Source organism: Cervus elaphus, chromosome 20 (genome assembly GCF_910594005.1).
Source record: "Cervus elaphus chromosome 20, mCerEla1.1, whole genome shotgun sequence".
Lineage (NCBI taxonomy): Eukaryota > Metazoa > Chordata > Mammalia > Artiodactyla > Cervidae > Cervus > Cervus elaphus.
This window is the reverse complement of record NC_057834.1, coordinates 117,954,131-117,975,502: the sequence shown is the minus strand read 5'-3', so window position 1 is coordinate 117,975,502 and position 21,372 is coordinate 117,954,131. Positions and strand designations below refer to the sequence as shown.

The window sequence follows — 21,372 nt, the reverse complement described above, 5'->3', positions numbered from 1 at the left end:
CCTGAGACAGAGCACGAGTTTATAACACTTTAAATTTTTAAGGACTTAACCCATCAAGAATGACTTCTAAGGATGAACTGAGCACCTTCATCTAGAGGTGAGCGCCTCAAAGTCAGGGTCATGCTTTAATCATTTATTCATTCAAGCATCCCCTTCCCCACTAGGGACCTGACATAAAGTGCTGTTGACCTAAGTGAATGAATGAAAGGATATATACATGAAAGCATGCTCCATACAGCCTAGGCACTGTGGGAGAACAGAGAAGGAAAAGAGCTGCTCTAATCCACTCTGATGGGGGTGAACAACTGAGACAGAGTACACTGTGGAGCAGACTCCTCGTGGAGGTGGGGCTCAGAGAGGAGGGACTCCCAACTTGATGGGATGTGGCTTCTGAGAGATCATCCAGCCCAACTAGATAAATCCAGTGACTTGCCCGAGGCTCTGATGAGCTGTCTGGAAATCTGGGCCTGTGGCACAGAAGCCCCAGGAGATGGAAACATTCATTGAGCACCTCCTGGCTACCAGGCACCAGACCATGCTTGTATCTAATCTTTAAAACCACCCTTAGAGGTTGCTGTTATTACCCTCACTTTAGGAAGGCAGAAAGAGGTTTCACAAAGCCAAGAAATCTGTCTCACATCCCACCAGCTTGAGACAGAGTTTGAACCTACACTGACAGTGAGAAATGCTTCCTGCTGGAGGTAGAGCTTAGCTGGACTTCAGTCCAGCTTTGGAATAATAAACACCCAGGATCAAATCCTGCCTCTACAAAATGTCTTTGACCTCAGGAAATTTTCTTTACCTTTCTGAGCTTCCTTTTCCTCATTTGTAATATGACAAAGAAATTATCTATGAGGAATGAATAAGACCATGTACAAAAAGTACTTGGCTCAGTAAATAACAGTGATTAACATTGTTTTTGTTAATAACAGATTCAGGAGGAAGGTGCATCAGTACAAAGGCCCTGAGACAGCAAAGCATTTGGGCAAGGTCATGCGCAAGGTCAGTGGGAAGATTTGGTTTGGCAGGGACCTTTTAAGTTGATACCATTAAGTCCTTCATGGAGGCTGGACCACTAGGCAAGTAGGAGATGAGGTCAAGGGGTAGGGTGAGGCCAGCACATCCCAGATGCCACTGGGTGTCCCTGCCCAAATGCTCACTGGGCTCATAGCCAGCAGGCATGGGAATGCCCAGCACTCTGGGCTCTGGTCCAGCACTCAGGAAGGACACTCATCACCTGACCTTCTCTCTTCACCAGCCCAAAAAGAGGACCTGAGGGGAAGCTTCTCAGGGCCGTGTCCTCTAAGCACCAGGCCTTTGCATCTTGACAGCAGGGGACGATCATATGTACAGGGTACATACATGCCTGGCACTGCACAGGGTTCTCTAACATCTCTTAATAGTCTTCTAAGTGAGAATCACTGTCCCCACTTTACAGACGAGGAAAGTGAAGGATCTGAGGCCTTATGAGACCCGATGATACAGGAATCCTAGAGGGTGAGCTGTCAGATGGAGTAGCACATGGATATACCCAGACCAGCTTGGAATAGTGGCTGGACTCAGCCTCCCAGCAACTCCCAGTCCTGTGGGTTCCCATGCTAGATCCAGAAATGTGACCACCCCCTCACTGTCTCACCCCATAATGATACCCCCAACTCGGCAAACTGCGCTGTGAAGCTCTTCGGCCACTACAGTCTCTGTGGCAGGGCTGGGATCATCTTTCCCATACTGCCCAGGGCCAGACAGAGGCTAAAGGAAGCTGCCCCTGAACAAGAAGCCAGTTAATCAGGACACAAGCTCTGCTTAGCACTTACCTCAGCCTTGGCATGGGGATCGCCACTTTCTCGACCATGGGGTTCAGCCGGTAATAATCCAAAAATGTTCTCGCCACATTCCGCCCCAGCTTCATATCTGCAAGGGCGGGTGTTAAGGAGCAACTCTGGACTAGTAAGAAAAATGACAACAGTAACAAAACAATATCACCACTCACTCTTCTATGTGTTGTATGTACTGTCTTTTTTATTTTCACAAATCCTTAAATATTAGATACTATTATTTGTCTTTTTTCCCAGGTGAGAAAATTGAGATGTGGAGAAGTTCAACAATGTGTTCAAGGTCATAGAGCCTGGAAGGAGTCTTATTCTGAAGCCTGTGTTCAGAGATTTTAGAACCTACTGCATCCTTTTGGGAATCACTGGGCTTCCATGGTCTGCCAATCAGGTGGCTCAGGGGGAGGCAGATAAGCAAGACCCAAGGGCAAGAGACCTTTTGTTGTATAGAGACCAGGGCGCCTGCTTGACCTTCAGGGATTAGTCATCTACCTTGGTAACCTTGGGGACAATGATAAAACCTTACTTATCACCCTAAATAGTATCCCTGGTCCGCCTTGAAGTCTACCAATAATGAATCCTTAGGGTAAGTACTTGTGACCTGTTAAATACAGGCTCCCCAGGGAAGGGGAAAGGGTCAATTCCATATTGACCAGTAACACTTTAGTATAAACTTGCACAACAGTCATCTATTCGACAACATGGGACATAGGCTCTGTGCATTATAGTTCACATCTCTGGACCTTCACATGAGCGATTTCCTCTGCCTCACTTTTCTTCAGCTAATTTGTAACCGTCAGTTTTTCAGTTAGGTGATGTCTCTTTAGTAAGGCACAATGCTCTTCTCCCAGGTCTATGAGTGGTGCTCTTGCCCTCTGCTCCTGTGGCTTCTGAACTGACTTCATTCAAAGCACTTATCTTTTATCTCATGTCCCCCAACTCTGAACATCCAAACCATCACCAACTCTTACCCAGGGGAACATCTTTGTCTTCAGTTGGTCCACTTTTCCCCAGGCCCCTGCTGTCTTCCTAGAAAAGGCCAGCATCATCTTTTCCTTGAATTGCTGTCATCCTGTCCTAATGGCCTCCCAGCCACAAGGCTGCCTGCTTTTGCTCCATTTTCTATAAAGTTGCTGGTGGGATGGGGTGAAAGGGTAGTTGTTCTAAAGCACAGATCTGCCCATGTCATCCAACTGAGAAAAACCTTTTAGTGGCTCCCAGTCACTTTTAAAATTCAAATTTGGAACTTGATTTACTGGGTCCTTTGTAATTGGGTCTCAGCTTTGTGCTTGCTGCCTCCTGCCTTCCACCCCTCAGCCTTTACATTCCAGTGATACTGAGCTTCTTTCACCTCCAGGCCTTTGCCCATTCCACTCCATCTTCCCAGGCCACTCTCCCCTTTGCCCACGGGCCTTACAGGGCCAACACACCTTCTCAGCCTCCAGACATCTCCGTTTAGTTGTCACTTCACTGGGAACATCTCGGCCACTACTCCATCCGGGGTCATGGAACTGGGCCAGCATATGTGAAACAGTCAAGCAAGTTCTCACCCCTCACTTCGAGGTGTCTCCAGGCTGGGTTCGGACATGGCCCTGGACATGAACACCATGAACAGCTGCATTTATGGAGCACTTGCTATGTACCTGGTACTACGCTGCCTTGCTATGTACCTGGTACTACGCTGACCCTTTACTAACACGTCATTTCAAACAACCCAGGAAGGAAGGCATTCCTATCTCCCTTTTGCTTTTGGAAGTTGAGAAACCTGTCCAAAGCTAAAAAACTGCCAGTGGTAGACTTGAGACTCCAATCTGGGACTTTCTGATTCCAGGACCGTGAACTTTCTGCCACTCTGGGCTGTTGCCCAACTGGAAGGCACCTTTCTATCAAGGCCTGAGGCATCCCAGGCCAGTGCCTGGTGGGAGAAGGGATAACACCAGATGAGTTGTTTACGACAGTGAGATGTGCTGCAGGTTTGCTGTGTTCTCGGCTGCCACCTGCTTTCTTCCTCTGCTTGTGACCGCCCTTCTCTGTCCCCTTGTTTAAAAAGTTCACAAGCTGGTGTTGGGCCTGGGCTTTCTGACCAGCAGACCCCAGAGGCAGTCTCACTGCCAGGGCCTGCAGAGGTGGCTGGCTGCCTCAGTTCAGTCAGGCTCTAGTTGGCTTGAAGAAACTGAATAACCATTGTGTGTGTTGACAGTAAGAGCTACAGGGGCGCAGAGGGAGGGAGAGGTCCCCGTGGACCAGGCTGAAAGGCTGCAGCAGAAGTTTTGGAATCAAATGCATCTCGTTCGAATCCTGGCTTGGCCACATGCTGTGTGTGGCCGATGGTACTTTCCAAAGATGTCTGCACAATGTCTTCCATCTGACCTGCCATCCCGTGATGTGACCTTGACACTCCTTCCACCGAGAGGCGGAGTCTGTATCCTCTCTCTTTGAATCCGGGTGGGCTTATAACTTACTTGCTACCTAAGGAATGGCAAGAGTGACACTGTGGGACTTCTGTTGAGAGGTCAGAAAAGCAGGGCTGACTCTCACCTTGCCTGCTGGAATGCCCCAGCTGGGGTTCTGAACCTCTGGGCAAGCAGTCTGACTGCCCGAGGCCATCCTGCTGTGAGGAATCCTGAAACCAGCTCACAGAGGGTCTGCAGGCAAGAGGCCCTGAGACTTTGGGGAAAGGCTACTTCAGAGAGGGACTCCTGGCCAGCCCACAGTCCCTCCAGCACTCTGCCGCTCCAGCTCCAGCCAGCATCTCACTGCTACTGCATCAAAGATGCCAAGCCAGACCCACTCAGCCCAACCCTTCCTAAATTTCTGACCCACAGAAAACAAGAGAGAATAATTATGGTTTTAAACATTAACTTTGGGGAAATTCGTTCTGCAGCAGAGGAGAGCAAGAACACCGTGTGACCTTGCAGAAGTTCTCCCATCTCCCTGAACCTTCTTTCCTCACCCGTAAAACATGAATAACAACGCCCGCCTTGCAGGATTGTGGTGATGAGATAAGCAACCAACCCATGGATGCTGACTAAGTAAGTGCATGAATGTGGCCAGAGGGAAGCCTGAACTCTTCCTCCAGGCCTGCAGTGACAGCCAGACTCACTCAGCCCAGGAGCAACCCTAGGAGATCTCCCTGTAGGTCAACTCTCCCGAGCTCTACAAGGCAGAGGAGTTGGGCTATTGCAGTCAAATGCCCCACTGTGAGGTGTTGATCATTTCAGACAAGCTCTGTTTAAAAGACAGTGTTTTAAAGGTGGAAATTGTCTGAGACAACCCTTTTTCTTTCCAACACTATTACATATTCCCTAAGCCCTGAGAGCCTCGCTCCAGGTTATTTACTGCACTGGCCCTGCTGGAGCCAAGAAATGGGACGTGGGTGGGAGGAGGGAAGAGATTGATTGAACATTTTCAATTAAAACAGGCTGTCTTTGAACAAAGATTTAAGATCCAGGCAAGGAGAAAGCAATAACTCTCTTGGCTGGAACCTTCTCCAATATATTGCAGAATTAAGAGAGAAAAAAAAGGGGGTGAAAACTCCCAACTCTTCACTGCCAACAAAAACCTCAGAACGGCCTATAAGTTCAAAATGTCATTCTCCTGAGAGTCTTCTGTTGCTCCTGATGGGTTTCTAGCCAAGGGCAGAAGCAGACAGTAGGGGGAATCAGGACCCTCGAATCAGAGAAACAGGAGTTGGCTGGAGTTGTCCAAAACTCAGACTGACTAGGTGACTTTAAAGTAAAGGGTGGGTGTCAATAGCTCCAGTACATGGTGGGACCCTTTAACAAGTAATGAGGGTTGGCTTATTCACATTCACTCATTTATTCATTTGTTTATTCATTCATTTTAATTTTGGGGGTTCCTCCCATGTGTGTATTGCTATGAAGAAGGGCTGAGACTAGGTTAGATAACGAAGAATTAGACACAGTCTAGAAGAGGCAGACTCTGGTGCTGGGAAAGATTGAGGGCAAGAGGAGAAGTGGGTGGCAGAGGATGAGATGGCTAGATGATATCACTGATTCAATGGACATGAGTCTGAACAAACTCCAGGAGATAGTGAAGGACAGGGAAGCCTGGCATGCTGCGGTTCATGGGGTGGCAAAGAGTCGGACATGACTTAGTGACTGAACAACAACAAGAAGATGATGCTAACATATCCCAAATAACTACATTACCAAACAAGCTGTTGCATTGTCACCTTCACAAAAGCAATTGCCATTTTTTTTCTAGCACACCCTGTGCACCGTACAGTGTAGTTATTTACTATTGACAATCCCCACCACATCCCTGCAAGGCCAAAGCATAATTTGACACATGTTTTATAGGAAACTGAAAAAAGGAGAGTTTGCATAATTGACCCAGAGTCTCGTGGCTAGAAAGTGACAGAAGCGGCATATGAACCTGAGTGTCTTTTTAACACCATGCATGTTTTCTCCTTTCATGAGTGTGGTCATAAATTCAAACACAAATTCCGTGGGCATATGGCAGATTTAATTCCAAGTGGAGGAACTGTGAAAGGCTTCAAGGAAGTAGGCTATAACAAAGATTTGAAGGACAAAGACAAATCTGAAATGGGGAGGAAGAGATAAATGAGCATCAGTACAAGTGGGGAGTGTGGCTGTGGTCCATGATTCTGTGTTAGAAATAAGTCAGAGAAGGGCCCATAGGCCCAAGGAGCTAAAGTGTAGAGGGGAGGTGGGGCTGCAATGGATAGGCTGGCGACAGATTAGTGAAGGCACTGAATGTCAAATTATGGAATTTAATTTCTATTCTGTTGGCAATAAAAACCAGAGTGTATCTATGGTTTTATCCATCATCTGTTCACTCAATACACAGTTGTTGACCATCTAGTATATTCAACTTCTCTAGAAGGCATGGGATATACTTTGCTTAAAAACAAACAAAAAACAACAAACCAAGACAACAGCTCTTAAATCTATAAGCAGAAACAGTAACAAAAGAATTTTAAAAATCCTAAATAAATACATAATTGTGATTTTAATAGTGCTAGGAAGAAAACGCTTGGAATCTATAATTGAGGGCAATGTGGGTGCTGCCTTAGAGAGGGGGTATGGGCAGGCCTCTGCAAACTGAGAGTGGGCAGTGGGTAAGCATCTATGAAGGAGGAAGGGTGGGTGGGAACAGTCCTTGGGTGGGAAAGAGGAGTTGAAAGAGGGCTGGTGTGAAGAGGCAGGCAGGGGCTAGATACTGTGGCACCTTATTCTGGGTCACCTGAAGGAATCTGGATTTTCTAAGTGAATGGGAAGAGTCTAAGTGAATGAAGAATTTTAGGCAGGAAAATGAGATGATCCGATGTATAATTTTAAAAGGTCATTGTTTTGCTAAAAAATAAGAAAGCAAGAGTGGGAGCAAGCACATCAGCCAGGTGACTACAGTGATGGTCCAAGGGCAAGAGGGGACCCTGGAACAGGACAAAGACAGTAGAGATGGAAGATATGTCCTGGGGGGAGGAACTAGCAGGACCTGCTGACAGACTGGACGTGGAGCCTGAAAGAGAAGATGGAATGAAGGGTGGTAGCTGGGTAGGTGGCGATGCTGGGCTCTGGAATATGAAAAACTGAGGGAAGAAAAAGACTCAGGGGAGAGGTTAGGAGTTCAGCCTGACTTCAAGATGCTTATGAGACATTGGGAACCCCAATCCTGAGTCAGCAATACAAAAAGGTCAGATAATGGAAATGGTTTCTGAACCATCAGCTCTTTGGGACTACTCACGCCACGAATGCTTGCTGACTGCGTGGTCTGTCCCCTACTGCTCACTCTCTGCCCTCTCACTCCTGGCTCTCAGAAGGCATCTTCAAGGTCCCTGGGAGAATGGCAGTGACTGAAGGACCCTCTGTCCTCATGTCTTAGGGCCTTGGATCTGGAGCATTGAATGAGCCCATAAATGGGAATCAAGAGACCAATCTGGTTTCAACCAGTAACTTGTCATGGGATCTCAGTCATTTCCTTTCTCTGGGCTTAACTTTGCTGTGGGTAACATGTATACTGTATCTCTCAAGTTCTTTCCAGGGTTAACAAAATACATTCAAGCAAAATTATCAGCACCATAAGCTTTTTAAAAATCCCATCCTCGTTCTTTCACTCAACAAATATTTATCGAGAACCTACCTACTCTTTGCCAGGTGAGTTTTAGCTGCTTGGCACAGCAAACAAAACTGACCAAGATCCCTGTCTTCATCAAACTTACACTCTAGGTACTGGGGACAAACTGTGAATCTAGTACATTCATACGTTATCAAGATGCCAGAGAGTGTTGAGTGCCATGAAGTAAAGATAAGCAAAGGGCAAGGGGATGCTGGGAGAAAGGTGGCAGATCAGAGCAGAAAGCAGAGTGGTCAGAGAAGTCCTCTTTGATGAAGTGGGGCTTCAGTGGGCTTGGAGGAGGTGGGGGAGCTGGACAGCATGGAGGATGAGTGACCTTCCTTGTCTGAACAGGACCTCTGACCAGTCACTTCCTAACTGGGCTCCTGCTAAGTCCAGCTCAATCCCACCGTTGGGGATAACAGTCAACCTTGGGCATGGGTTCTCCCTGGTAGGATTCAGGAACATCTCCTTCTTGTCATGTGGCAGTTTCCTGGCTGATTGAAGGTCCTCCCACCTCCCATGGCAAAGCCAGAGGGGACGCCTCTCACACCCACCCACCTGACCTGTGACCTTCCCTGGCCTGCTCCTTCCCAGACCCTCATTTCTGAAGCTGCCTCCATACTTCTCTCTCCCTGCAGCACTTCCAGAACCACCAGTGAGCACTTGTAGCCTCCCCGCCCTGCTCTGCAGGGAGCTAAGGACAAGTTGTACTCAACAGATACCGTATTTTGCTTCTTTTCTCCCCACAGTTGTGTGCTGCAGGATCTGATTGCTATCCCCATTTTGCAGATGAAAAATCAGAAGGAACATGTCCATTGAGGCTCATCAGATACTAGCACAAAGAGGACTGAAGCTCATTCATTCACTCCTCCATTCATTTACTCTGATATTCATTAAATGCCTTCTACGTGCCAGACAAAATTCTAGAACCTATAATACAGTGACAAGAAAAACAGACACAGTCCCTGTCCTCAAGAAGGCCTTTCTTTGCCATCATCCAGCCTCCAAATATGAAAATTTAACTCCTACCTGCTCCCTGCTGGGAAACCCCCACCTAGAATACTTTCTCTGTTCACACTCCCACCCACGCCAGCAACAGATGATCGTCATTAAGGGGACTGATTAATTCTGCAGAGGAGTAGGCCAAGGAAAAGTGATCCCTCTTTGGTAAGGCTGACAACACTGCTGGAATGTGAAGAGGCAACTGTCCAGGAGCCTCTAGGTAAAGCCAGAAGAACAATGTGATATGAAGGATCTTTTGTGTCTGCCTCCCTCACCCATCCTCCCACGGCGTCGGACAGGTGCACGACTAAACAGATGAATCTGTCTCTCAGGTGCAGTGTGGAGGCTGCAGATGTAATTGCAGAGTCCACTCCAATCACAGCCAACTCCTGAGGCACCTCCTGAGGTAAGGAGGTTGGCAGAAAAAAACAAGGGAGATACAGCGGAGGGGAGGAAGAGACAGAGAAAGATGCAAACAGACAGGAAGGTACAGAGACAAATGGGTCAGGGTGGAGCAGAAAGATAAGTGAGGAGAGAAAGCTCATCAGAGGGGAGAGAGAAAGTCAAACTTGAAAACGAGAGAAAGGACTGAGGGGCAGAGAGAGAGAGAAACCTGGGAAGTAGATGACAGAGTGAATCAAACAGAGAGAGAGAGAGTGTGAGAGAGATGCAGCTGTAGACAGGGAGGGTGAGAGAGGGAGGGAAAGGGAGGAAGGCAGAGGATGAGATAGAAAGAGACAAAAGGAGAAAAGCAAGCTTAAGAGGTGAAGACAGTAAATGAGATGCAGCAAGACTGAAAAGTACAGGCAGGAACAGAGAAAGAGAGGCAGAGAAGGACCGAGAGAAGAAAGGGAAAGACTGATGGACGGGAAGGAAGACCTCCTCTTTGATAAGTGAGGTGCAGCTCAAAAGGGTAGGGTATATTCTGAGAGGCTCACTTCAGAGAAGAGGGCACAGGTATAAATGGTGGAGAGGTGTCCAGGTCACTAAAGGACTCTGGATGTTGGGAATAGCTGTGAGGCTGTATATATGTGCTTCCAATTGCCACTGTAACAAAGCACCACATACTTAGTAGCTTAAAACAAAAGAAATTCAGTGTCTCACAGTTTGGAGGCCAGGAGACTAAAATCCATTTCAGTGGGCCAAAGTCAAGGTGTAGTTTTTTGTTTTTGTTTTTTTTTGAAAAGTCAAGGTGTTAATATGTCCACACTCCCTTTTGAGGCTCTATGGGAGAAACAGTTCTGGCCTCTCCTGGCCTCTGGTGGCTGCCGGCATTCCTTAGCTTGTGACCACATCACTCCAGTCTCTATGATCACATCTCCCTCTGCCTTCCTCTTAAAAAGATATATGTGATTGCATATAGGGCCCACCCAGATAACCCAGGACCATCTCCCACCCCAAGATCCTTAACAATGACATCTGCAGAAGTCCTCTTTCTACATAAGGTAACATTTATATCTCTAGGTTCCAGGGTTTGGTATCTGGACCTTGTTTGGGGGGGGTGGGGTTTGCATGCTCCCTGGGTTCATCTTATTGGCAAGAGCTGAGGATGAAGACTCTGTCAGTGTCAGAAGTGGAACCCTGGCTCTGTGCTGGGTGCTCAACCCACCCATGTGACACTCAGCATCACTCAAAGTTGCCCAGCACCTCCCACATAAGCAGCAAGTGGATTTGTAGGATTTGGACCCAGATACGTCTAACTCCAGGACCCTTTTTATTTGCATTATCTGTGACCTCTCAAGGGCAGGGAGTACTTGCACCGGACCCTGTGCTGCTTAGCTGACTTCTTAAATGTGTTGTACACCTGCCACCACTCTTTCTGTAGTTCAGACCCTTATTTCTTATCTGAACAATCGCTTCAGCCTCCTAGTTGGTCTTCTTGCCTTCTGTTTCTCCCCATTTTCATGGAGAGTGACATTCTCACAGTTGTAACCTCATCACTACCTGACTTACACCCCTAAGCTGATTCCTGTACAAGATCTAAACCCTGAAATCTGGCATTCCCAGCTCTCCATAAACTGGCCTAAGCCTTGTCTCTTGACACTGTGTCCTGTGATACCATTAAATGTGGGTTTTAGGATCTCAAAGCATTGGTTTTAATCTTGGATGCTTGGGCAAGTTACTTACCTTCTCTGAGCCTCAGTTTTCTCATCTCTGAAATGACCTACCTCACAGTACAACTGTACTGATTAGAAATTATATACCCAAAGCACTCAGCACAAGGCTGCCATGTAGCAGCTTTTAAAATTATCATTATTTATGGACCTGTCATTGCCAACAAAGCATGAGCTCTTTAAGGACAAGGGTGTGTCAGGTTCAACTTTGTTTACAGAGTCATTTAACAAAAGTTAGACCTATTAACAGAGGCAGGGAGAAGACAAACAAACCAAAAAGACAAGATTAAGGAAGGAGCAAAAGAAGGACAGAGAGACAGAGGGACAGAGAGATGAAAAAATTATTTTAAAACTTCTATGTTTGGGGGTTTCCCTGGTAGTCCAGTGACTAACGCTGTCAACGCAGGGGGCCCAGATCTGGTTGGGGAACTAGATCCCACATGCCTCAACTAAGAGTTTGCATACTGCAGAATAGAATTAGAAATATTTGTAAAGCAAAACTGATGTGATTTGGGGGTTGAATGTAGGGTGCTTGCAGAATGCTAGATTAGGAAAGGGGTCAAAGCTAGCTCACCAGGTTAGAGGTGTCCCTATTACTCCTGGACAAGTTGTCTGAATGTGACTCCTAGAAGCCAGGGGCTCTGTGCTCCCCAGAGTAGCTTTCTTGGCACCCTTCTGACCTAATTTAATTTTGCTGCACATTTGTGCTAGGCGACTTCTCTGATTCTTATAATGAGGCTCCATTGGAATGTGTGGTTTCTGTCATTTCCTGGTATCTACTGCTCTGTGGGGGGATGTCTTGGTTTCATGTCAGGCAAAGCTGAAGTTTTCTGACTCACAAGATGGGGAACAAGCTAGGTTTAAATGTCCCATGAGACTAACACATTTATCCAATCTTTGGGAGAAAATGTATTTTCTCTGGAACTTTTCTGCTCTCACTCTCCCACACCTCCGTTGGGCCAGCTGGCATGTTGGTCTGCCTGGCTGCCTCCCTCCCTCTGACAAATGCTAACCAGGATCTGCTCAGTGTCAGGCTATCAAACATGCTCGTTACACATCTCACTCAGTCCTACTCTGTTTTAGTAACAATAAGACAACAAGTCATGCTCTAGCGCATGCTCTCATCTCTCCATCGGGCGAGAGGATTTCTTAGACCAGTCATGTACCACTTCACACCCTGTTCATGGCAGACCTTCTGCCTCACTGGCTCTAGGTAACTCCTACCAATTCTTTAGCCCTCAGCTCAGCTGCCACTTCCTCCAGAGAGCCTCTCCTGGCCTCCTGGCCAGGCCAGTGCCATGGTCACACAGCCCCTGGGCCTGCTGGCGCTCCTCATGGTCCACGCACAGTGGCCACTCTCTCTGCGTCTATGACACTGTCTCCTCTGCAGACCATCAAGCCCCACAATTGCAAAAGCTGCCTGCTTTTGTTTGCCACAATTTCCTCAGTGCCCAGCAGAAGGTGGGACACAATAGGTGTTCAATTCACATTTTGCTGCTGATGGTAGAAATCTGGAGGGAAGTCTGGCCACTCCCTCTTCCTGAGCCAAGGTTATCTCAAGACTTCACTAGGAAGGGAAATGGAGGCTGCTTCCTGGTGACTGATGGAAAATGTGGTTGTGAGAAGAGAAATGCTGAGCTATGGGCATTGGTGGTAGCAAATCTGAAAGCAAACATCACAGACTCCAGAAGGGAAAGTGTCCTTGATCTTCTGTCACTCTAGCAAAGGAGGAAAAGCCCAGAAGCAGGGATCCTGGAAGAGGGACCATCTGGCGAAGAGAAGAAGATGGCCTTGGATATCACCAGTGATAGCCTGGATGCAGAGATGAAGAGGTTTTGTGGAAGAAACGACGACCCTCTAGTTCCATGCAGGTGATCCTGAGGTAGAGGGGCCAGGTTCCTTTGATAACTAGTTAGTTACAGCTGAAGGGTGAAGCCAACTGAGTCCTACTGGGCCTCCAGGAACACAGGCTCCTGTAGAACCATAGAGTCTAAGAAAAATGTCCCACCTATGAGGGGCAAGAAACCTTGGACCTGTGCCTGGACGGGACAGAAGGGAGCATGGCCGTGCACCCTCCAGCCCAGGACTGAACCCACTGCACCCACAATCTCCACTGCTGTTTGTGTTTCTTCCCCATGAGAGATGGCAGAGCCTGTATCTTCCATATCCTTGTTTCCCCACAGCCTCATATAACCCCACCAAAGAAATGTTTGTAGGAAGAATAAGTAAATGAATACATCAATAAGCCTTGGACAAGTGATCCGCTCCCTAATTCGCAGTTTCCTTTTCTGTAAGGTGGGAATGACAATGGCTACTAACTACAGTCTTGTGAAAATTGAATGACACAGTGAATATGAGGGTACCCTATATGGACCCTGACATTAAGCAGATGCTCAAAAAAACTTTATTCGGGACTTTCCTGGTGGTCCAGTGGCTAAGACTCCACACTCCCAGTGCAGGGGGCCCAGGTTCCATCTCTGGTCAGGGAACTAGATCTTACATGCTACAACTAAGAGTTTGCATGATGCAACTAAGGACCCCACAGGCCACAAAGAAGACTGAAGATCCGCGTCCCACAACTAAGACCCAGCACAGTCAAATAAATATTTAAGAATTAAAAAAAAAAAATGCAAGAACAATTGACTCAATTATTTCTGAATTTTTAAAAAGATTTTATTCTCTTTTTAATTTAACCATACCTCCTGACTTCAAGTTCTCCCTGAACTTCACTGACCTTCCTACTTTTCGGGTTGAACTTGACAGTGTACCAGTGGTTGAAGTGAAAGTGCTAGTCACTCAGTCGTGTCCGACTCTTTGTGACCCCATGGATTGTAACCCACTAGGTTTCTCTGTCCATGGAGTTCTCCAGGCAAGTATACTGGAGTGGGTTGCCATTGCCTTCTCAACCCAAAGATCATCCCAACCCAGGGATCGAACCCAGGTCTCCTGCATTGTAGGCAGATTCTTTACTGACTGAGCCACACTGGTGGTTAGAGAATCATAAAATGCCTGAGCAGGAAGGTACCAATAGTGGACACCTGCCTTGTTTGGTTTCCTGCTTTTAGTCTCGTCCCCTTTCACGATGCCCCGTTTTCCCCTATTGAACCCCAGGCTCAGTCCCCAGGGCTCAGGAAGAGTTGATTGCCTAGACTCTCTCTGGGGATAGAGTTGCCCCTTTCCTGGCCAGCAGGGCACTGACTTCCTCTGGCCACAGTGATTGGTTAGTCATGGCATAAGCCCAATGAGACTCAGTTCTGGGGCTTGTGAGAGAAAGAATCGCCTTTAATGCAGAGAGGGTGGGCTAGCCACCAGGAGAGGACATTTTGCTTCCAGAGGGAAGAGAGCCTATAAGAGAATGGAGCCAGTGCTCAGGTGGCAGCTTGACACCAAGATGACCTTGCTTGAGTCTCTTGATCCAGGCACTGCTAAGACCAATATTCCTTCAGATCTTAAAATTTTGTAAGCTAAGTAATTTCCCTTTTTACTTAAGTCAGTTTGAGCTGGGTTTTTTGTCACTTGCAACCAAAGGAATTCTGCTACTACAAGACCTTAGAGTTTACCTCATCAAATGTCCTAAACTTACAGAAGAGGAAGAGACTTACAAAGTCACATAGACTTTTTTATACACAAACAATTTTCCAAATAAATGTATTTCCTCACTTGCTTTTATCTGTTTCCTCTGACCAGAACAGGGGCATGTTGTCCTCCAACCCAGATAGGGTCATAGAACATTGATCTTGGTCAAAGCATGTCTAATCTTTCTCCACCAGAGAGAATTTCTTAATCCAAGTCCTCAGGAACCAGTTTTATTTTCCATTACAATGTTTTTATCCCTCAAGTAGAATTGCTGATGACTGTCCTTTCTCTTCTACACAGAGTAATCAACAGCAATTAATTCTAATAATAAGGAGACAGCAAGAATGAACAGAGCATTAATTGGACGGAAGTAATCAGAGTCTCCCTTGTCCACAGTTGGTACCTGTCTGCAGGAAAATATGAGCAAGCACATGCATGCATAAGCACACGCACGTGTACACAAACATATACACAAACACACACATGCACTCCCTCAAGCCCCAATCAACCAAGGCTCAAGGAGAGGGTACAGAATGAGCATGCTGTCTGATCAGCATGGTGCTGCATAAAAAAGAAAATCAAGGACTCTGGAGCCACAAAGATCCCACTGCTAACCAGTCACTGAAACTTGGCCTCCTCATTTGTAAAACGGGGATACACAGACCTACCTCAAAGTGGTTTAGAAGATTAAATAAGAATATTGTACGCAAAGCACTTTTCACTGGTGTGGAGCAGGAGCTCAGTCAGTGCCAGTTTCCTTTCCTTCCACATCAAACACCTTTTATGCTGGTGGAGAATAAAGGCCTAACGTGATCTGAAAGTTTAGATCCTCTGAATTCTCTTGATCCAGCCAAACCTCTGGATCCTCCCCTTTATCCTGTGCCCCTGTCCTTTCCCAGTCTACACCAACACACACAGAGACACACAGACACCCACACATGCATTGGCCTGCCACTTTCTTTTTTGGGATGACAAATTCTGGGAGAGCAGTTTAGTACCCTCATTGCTCTCACAGTACCTGGCACACAGCTAATGCTGAATGGACACTTGTTAAATAATCATCTCTGAAGCCTGTGTCTTTGCTCATGTTTGCACTCCATCTTAGTCTCCTTCCTGATCATCTTTCAAAGCTTAGCCTAGACCCCACCACATCCTTCACAAAATTTTAGAACCTTGTTCCTGGAAGTACTTTCTTCTCCTCTGAACTCCATTCCTCTTTTATAATACCTATAGCTTTCTACCATATGATGTAAGATATACATGGATGACATAAAATATACATGGGTATCTTTTTTTCTGTCTTCTCAAGTTCCTTCAGTCAATCATTCAGTCAACTCCTTGACTAAATGCTGAGTACCACGGATACAGAGAGACACCCAGTTGTGTCTATGTCTTAAGGTGTTTAAGTTCAGACTAGTCCTTGAGCACAGCCACCATGTCTGATTCATCTTCCTCTTCCCCAGGCCTTAGACTGTGGTAGGTGATCCTTAAATATTTGATAATGGCAATGGGTTCCCCAGGAGAGTACCTCTGGAATGGGACATCAGTGGGTCTTGGGAGGTCATCCAAGGCAAGTGAGCTTCTTGAGGTTGGTCACAGATGTCCCTGGGCTTTCTGAGGGAAAGGATTCTGTATTATAGAAGAAGATCTGGGGGGTAATTAGCCCTGCTCCTAGATGATGTCACACAGACGCATTCAAATCCAGAAACCATGAATCAGCTGAGACTTGGTACCCAGGGATGTATGAGTTAGTAAGACACCTGCAGAAGCTCTGGCCTGAGGAAAGGCCCATCTTTTCCACCAGGTTTCACAGTGATGTTCTTCAATTCAGTTGCTCAGTTATGTCCAGTTCAGTTACTCAGTTATGTCCAATTCTTTGCAACCCCATGGACTGCAGCATGCCAGGCCTCCCTGTCCATCACCAACTCCTGGAGCTTGCTCTAACTCATTGTCCATTGAGTTGGTGATGCCATCCAACCATCTCATCCTCTGTTGTCCCCTTCTCTTCCCGCCTTCAGTCTTTCTCAGTGATGTTGTATGAGTCATTTAACCATTCTGGATCCACCTCAATTTTATTCAACCAGAAACTATGAACACCTACTATGTTCCTGGCAGATACAGAGATCAATCAGACAGGACTAGCCCCCTTTGAGAGTTCATAGTCTACCAGACATTATGCAAAGGAACATCATAGAGAGATGATGCAACATCCTTATATTGTGCAGTCCTTTGTTTTTAGAACCTGAAGAAGGCTTCTCTTTGCGTTCAGTATTAATTTCCAATCTCTATCTGGAACAGCAACCTTTTATAATCTGATGCCTGCCTACCTGTCCAGCCTCTTCCCCATACCCACTCTGTGCCCTGGCCACACTTTAATGCTAGTCATTTCCAAGGCTCCGTTATCATTCATGTCTTTGCATGAGAGATGCTCTTCTAAAATTCTCTACCTGATCAACTTCTGATGATCCTTCAATATGAAGTGAAAGTACCAAAATAGAGGTATGCACAGGAGTATCACATTTGTAAAGTGGAAATAATTCAAAATATTATGGTCTTAAGAAAGCTTCATTTTTTCCTTTCTCTCTCTCTCTACCTGACTCTTTCTTCTTCTGTCAAAAGGGCAGATTAGATTAGATTAGCTCTATCAACACTTTTGAAACTGAAAGTGTTGCTATGGGTATAAAAACCCCACCATATTCCCTGTTTCTTGTTTTTAGAAAAAGATTTTAGTCTTCTAGGTCTTCCCTGAGTTTCGAAGAGCAGACTCAAGCAGTTACTAATAACACAAGCGAGGTAATGCAGAAACAAAGGTAAAATAGTCAAGCAAGACAAGTAATATTAGCTTGAGCAATAGATTGGTGATAAAAGAGTTCTAGTTCCTCCTTACGGGATATATATAACAATCCAATGCACATCTTTGAGTTGCTCTGTAGGAACTAAGACACCCCCTTACCCCTCACTGCCAACCCAGGTGGAGGATGCTGACTACCTGTTGAACTCAAGTACAAAGACTGGTTGGAACCAAAAGGTTGATGATTAACATTACTGAAACATCACTTTGTGACCTCACTACCAACCACTGAAAGTCCATGAGCTGACCATGCAACCTACAACCCTCACCCCCAAATTTGCCTTTAAATACCCTTCTCTGAAACCTGTCAGGGGAGTTTGGGTCTTTTGCCACATGTTCTCCTTGCTTGGTGCCTGCAATAAACACTGTACTTTCCTTCACCACAACCCAGTGTCATTAGATTGGCTTTGCTCTGCAGCGGGCAAATGGACCCCAGTTTGGTCTGGCAACACTTTTAAGATGCAGTAATCACACATTAATCTTTGTATTGGGTCTTTGGAAGTCATGATCAATCTGGCTGAGCAATGCCTTTCCTTATGGGTTTTGAAAACATCCCAAAAGCCAATTAACTAGACTGTAGGCTTGGTTTCCTGGAGAAAATTCCTCTGAATGGTGAGATGTCAGTTTTCCTCCACACTCAAAATCGTTCCCTTCCTAGATCTTGTTCCTGCCCAGGATTACAGTTTTCTCCCTTAAAAAGTACTCTAAGAGATCATGACGGCCTCTTATTTTAGAGCAGTGAGGGGCTCATGCACGGCTCTGGGCTCTCTGACCCTTGTGGAATGTCTTCCTCTTCTTCCCACTCTTGCTTTGTCTCTTGGTGAATGTTTAATCACGCTTGTACCCTACAGCTCAAAATCTGTCCTATCAAGGAAGTCTTCCCAGATCCCTTGAGGCTGAATTAGTTGCTTAGTTGCTCTGTTCTCTGCATACACACAGAATTCTGTATCTATCTTTTACTTAGTTTTAAGTACATTGTGTTATAATCTCGGCCAGATCGTGAGGTAGGTTAGGCAGCAGGTACTGGCTACCATTTTTGTTGAGATGAAAATACAGCAAGTTAGAGAGAATTATATTTATCAGAACTTTCACTATTATGTGGTTGGAGGGAAATCTGAGAGCCAGAGAGGTGAATTTACTTTTGCTTAAATGATCAAGCTAGAAAGTGATTTAACTGAGATTCAAATCTGATGACTCCCAAATCCAGTGCTCATGTTAGTTATTCACTCAATCACATCTGTTAGCAGCTAACTGTGTAGGCACTGTCCTAGGCATTGAGATGCAAAACTTCAAGCATGGCTGCCCTGTCTCATGGCAGGTAATGACAGAGCAGAGGCAAATCCCTTATGTTGGTCTCTGGTCTCCAGATTTGAGGCTCTCCTGTTCCACTGTAGGATTTCACCACTAGGAAGCTCCATGGCCAGCTTCCCAGCCTCGCCCTCTCCCTAGGAAATAGCAAGACTTCCTCGGAACAACCCTTTCCTCTGCACCAAAATCTTTGGCTGTGCCCTCTGTGGAAAGACAGCCAAGGCTGCTGCCAAGTTCATTAATAATTTTGGCTTTCTGGAGGAAGGAGTTGGATTGCTTTGCTCTTCAAATATCAAAACATCCAATTAACACAGCTAATTAGCATCACTAGTAGCAGTCAAAAGAATGGCAATTTAGATGCAGGATTTCAAAGGTTTCCTAGTTGCAGGCCAAGGCAACCCATCTCTTGCTAATGACAAGAGTTCCTCGTTTAGGCAATTCTACAGCAGCCATCAATTAGCTTAGCCACTGGGCAGAGACTGGCCGCATCCCCGAGTCATTTGTCTAATCAGAACTGGGGATAGAAAGAAAGAGACAGAATAGGGTAAGAGAGGGATGGAGGGAGAAGGGGCTGAGAAAGAGAGAGAGAGAGAGAGAAAATGAAAACAAAAGGGAAACACAGAGAGGGAGAGATACAGAGAGAAGTAACACACAAAGAAACTGTCAAACAACAAGAGGATGAGTGAGAAAGAGAGGTGAACATGAAAGGTGACATACAGATGAACGGACAGCAGTGATACAGGTACAAAGAAAAAGAAATACATTTCCTAAATGTAGAAAAGATATCATCAAAAAATGTTCGACCACCAGTAGCTTTGGGAAGGTCGCTGTTCATTGGGAAACCTACTGTTCTGCTCTGTAAATCAGGCTTAGCTGTGAGTTCTGATTAAAATTTGTCAAGTTTGGCTGCTATGGTGAGATCCAAGAGAACAGAGATTAGGAGACTCAAACCAGGGTTTTTCTTTCTCTTCTTTTACTGAATGTTGGTCTTCCCATGTGCCTAGGTTTCTCTTTAGAAAGTTAGGTGTGAGGTCTGTATTCCTCCATTTGTGTACTTTCTCCTGTAAACTCAATGGGCCCAGGAGCCAGGGCTCCAGTCAGCCAGGAGTACTGCTGTCTTCCCCAAGAAGGAAATCAATGGGCCTCCCATGGCGTCCACCTCAGAAATGGTTTTCGTGTTTGCCTCTGCCCTGGTTCAGGCCTCAGGGTTGTGTCTCAAGGTGACTGAAACTGGTCTCTCCTTGCTGCTGTCCAGTCCATTCTCATCATTGTTGCCAGAGTGACATTTCTAAGATGCAGATATGACCCTGTCTCTCTCTAAATTAAACTGCTTTTTAATGGGTTCCAGAAATGGCAACCCACTCCAGTATTCTTGCCTGGAAAATCCCATAGATGGAGGAGCCTGGTGGGCTACAGTCCATGGGATGGCGAAGAGTCAGACACGACTGAGTGACTTTACTTTTATACTTTCTTTAGATCAGGTCCAAGCCTGTTAAACATGATATTCAAGGCCCTCCTCTGGGTTCTGTTTCCTGCCACCTTCTCTGCAGCTTTCTCTTGACCCATGTCTCCCACTCCCTACCCTACACTCACATTCCAACTACACAAGATGATGTGGGGCCCCCTGGGAGATCCATACATCTTTACCTCTGGGGTCCTCTTCATACAGTCAGGCCCCAGCAATACCTTAATTGATCCCAGCAATTTCTCTGTGGCTTTCTATGTCTATGTTTCTGTTTATACACATCCCCTGCCTATTCACTTGTTCTTTTTACAGCCTCACCTCTTACCCATCAGGTACGCAAGGGTCACAAGCTCAAAGGTCTTCAGACCCTGGGCTTATAATATAAATATGTGCAATGACAGGTGTGAAACAATAGGGGGCATGGTGTCAAATTGGACAGTGAAAGCCATGCTCCAAGACCTTCAAACTTCAACATTAAACCAACCACCGAACAATTCACCGGGCACAAAACCTCCTCCTGGCCAAATCTACCATCTGCAGGAAGGAATCAGTGATGGGCCACCAGTTGGTGATGCACCATCTGTAAGTTAGAGCTCAGCTTGCCTACAAAGTCCTCCATGCTCAGACTCTATTTCCATCTCCTTGCATCTGGTTCCCTGGGGCGGGGGCATTTCCACAGCCTCCGCTGTCTCCTCCCCTTTGGGCCCTGCAGGAGTGTTAGCTGTGTGTAAACAACTACAAAGAACACTAACATTTACAGTGACTAGGCCAATCCCATCATGTGTCTGGCCCAGGCAAGATGTTATTAAGCAGCATTTTAATGAAGCCTAATTACTGCAGATGATGCCTCCCACCAGGTAAGACAATGGTTACAGATGGAGCAAACCAGGAAATCACTGCCCTCTCCTGGGGCTGGCCTCACTGCAGCACCAGAGGGTTAACTCTGGGAGGACTGGACAGCTGAAGTGAGGAAAGTGCAGCAGAGGGCTTGCTCCCAGTAAGAAATGACCTTTCTCCCCAGGGCCTCCAGAAACACTGTCTGGACTGTGCGTGGAACTGATCTTCTAGCTGGGGATTAATTCTTTCAGCAAAGGATCACCATCTCTTCTGAGATTTCTGTCATCT

At 46.2% G+C, this 21,372-nt stretch overlaps 1 protein-coding gene across 1 annotated transcript in view; it reads right to left on the bottom strand.

Annotated features, from left to right (window-relative positions):
• AGBL4 (AGBL carboxypeptidase 4) overlaps positions 1 to 21,372 on the bottom strand; it is a 1,406,543-nt gene that overhangs the window by 5,902 nt on the left and 1,379,269 nt on the right. Inside the window, exon 12 of the mRNA XM_043876377.1 lies at positions 1,815 to 1,911. Within this exon, the coding sequence (XP_043732312.1) occupies positions 1,815 to 1,911 (97 nt within the window). The remainder of the gene's footprint in view (positions 1 to 1,814; positions 1,912 to 21,372) is intronic.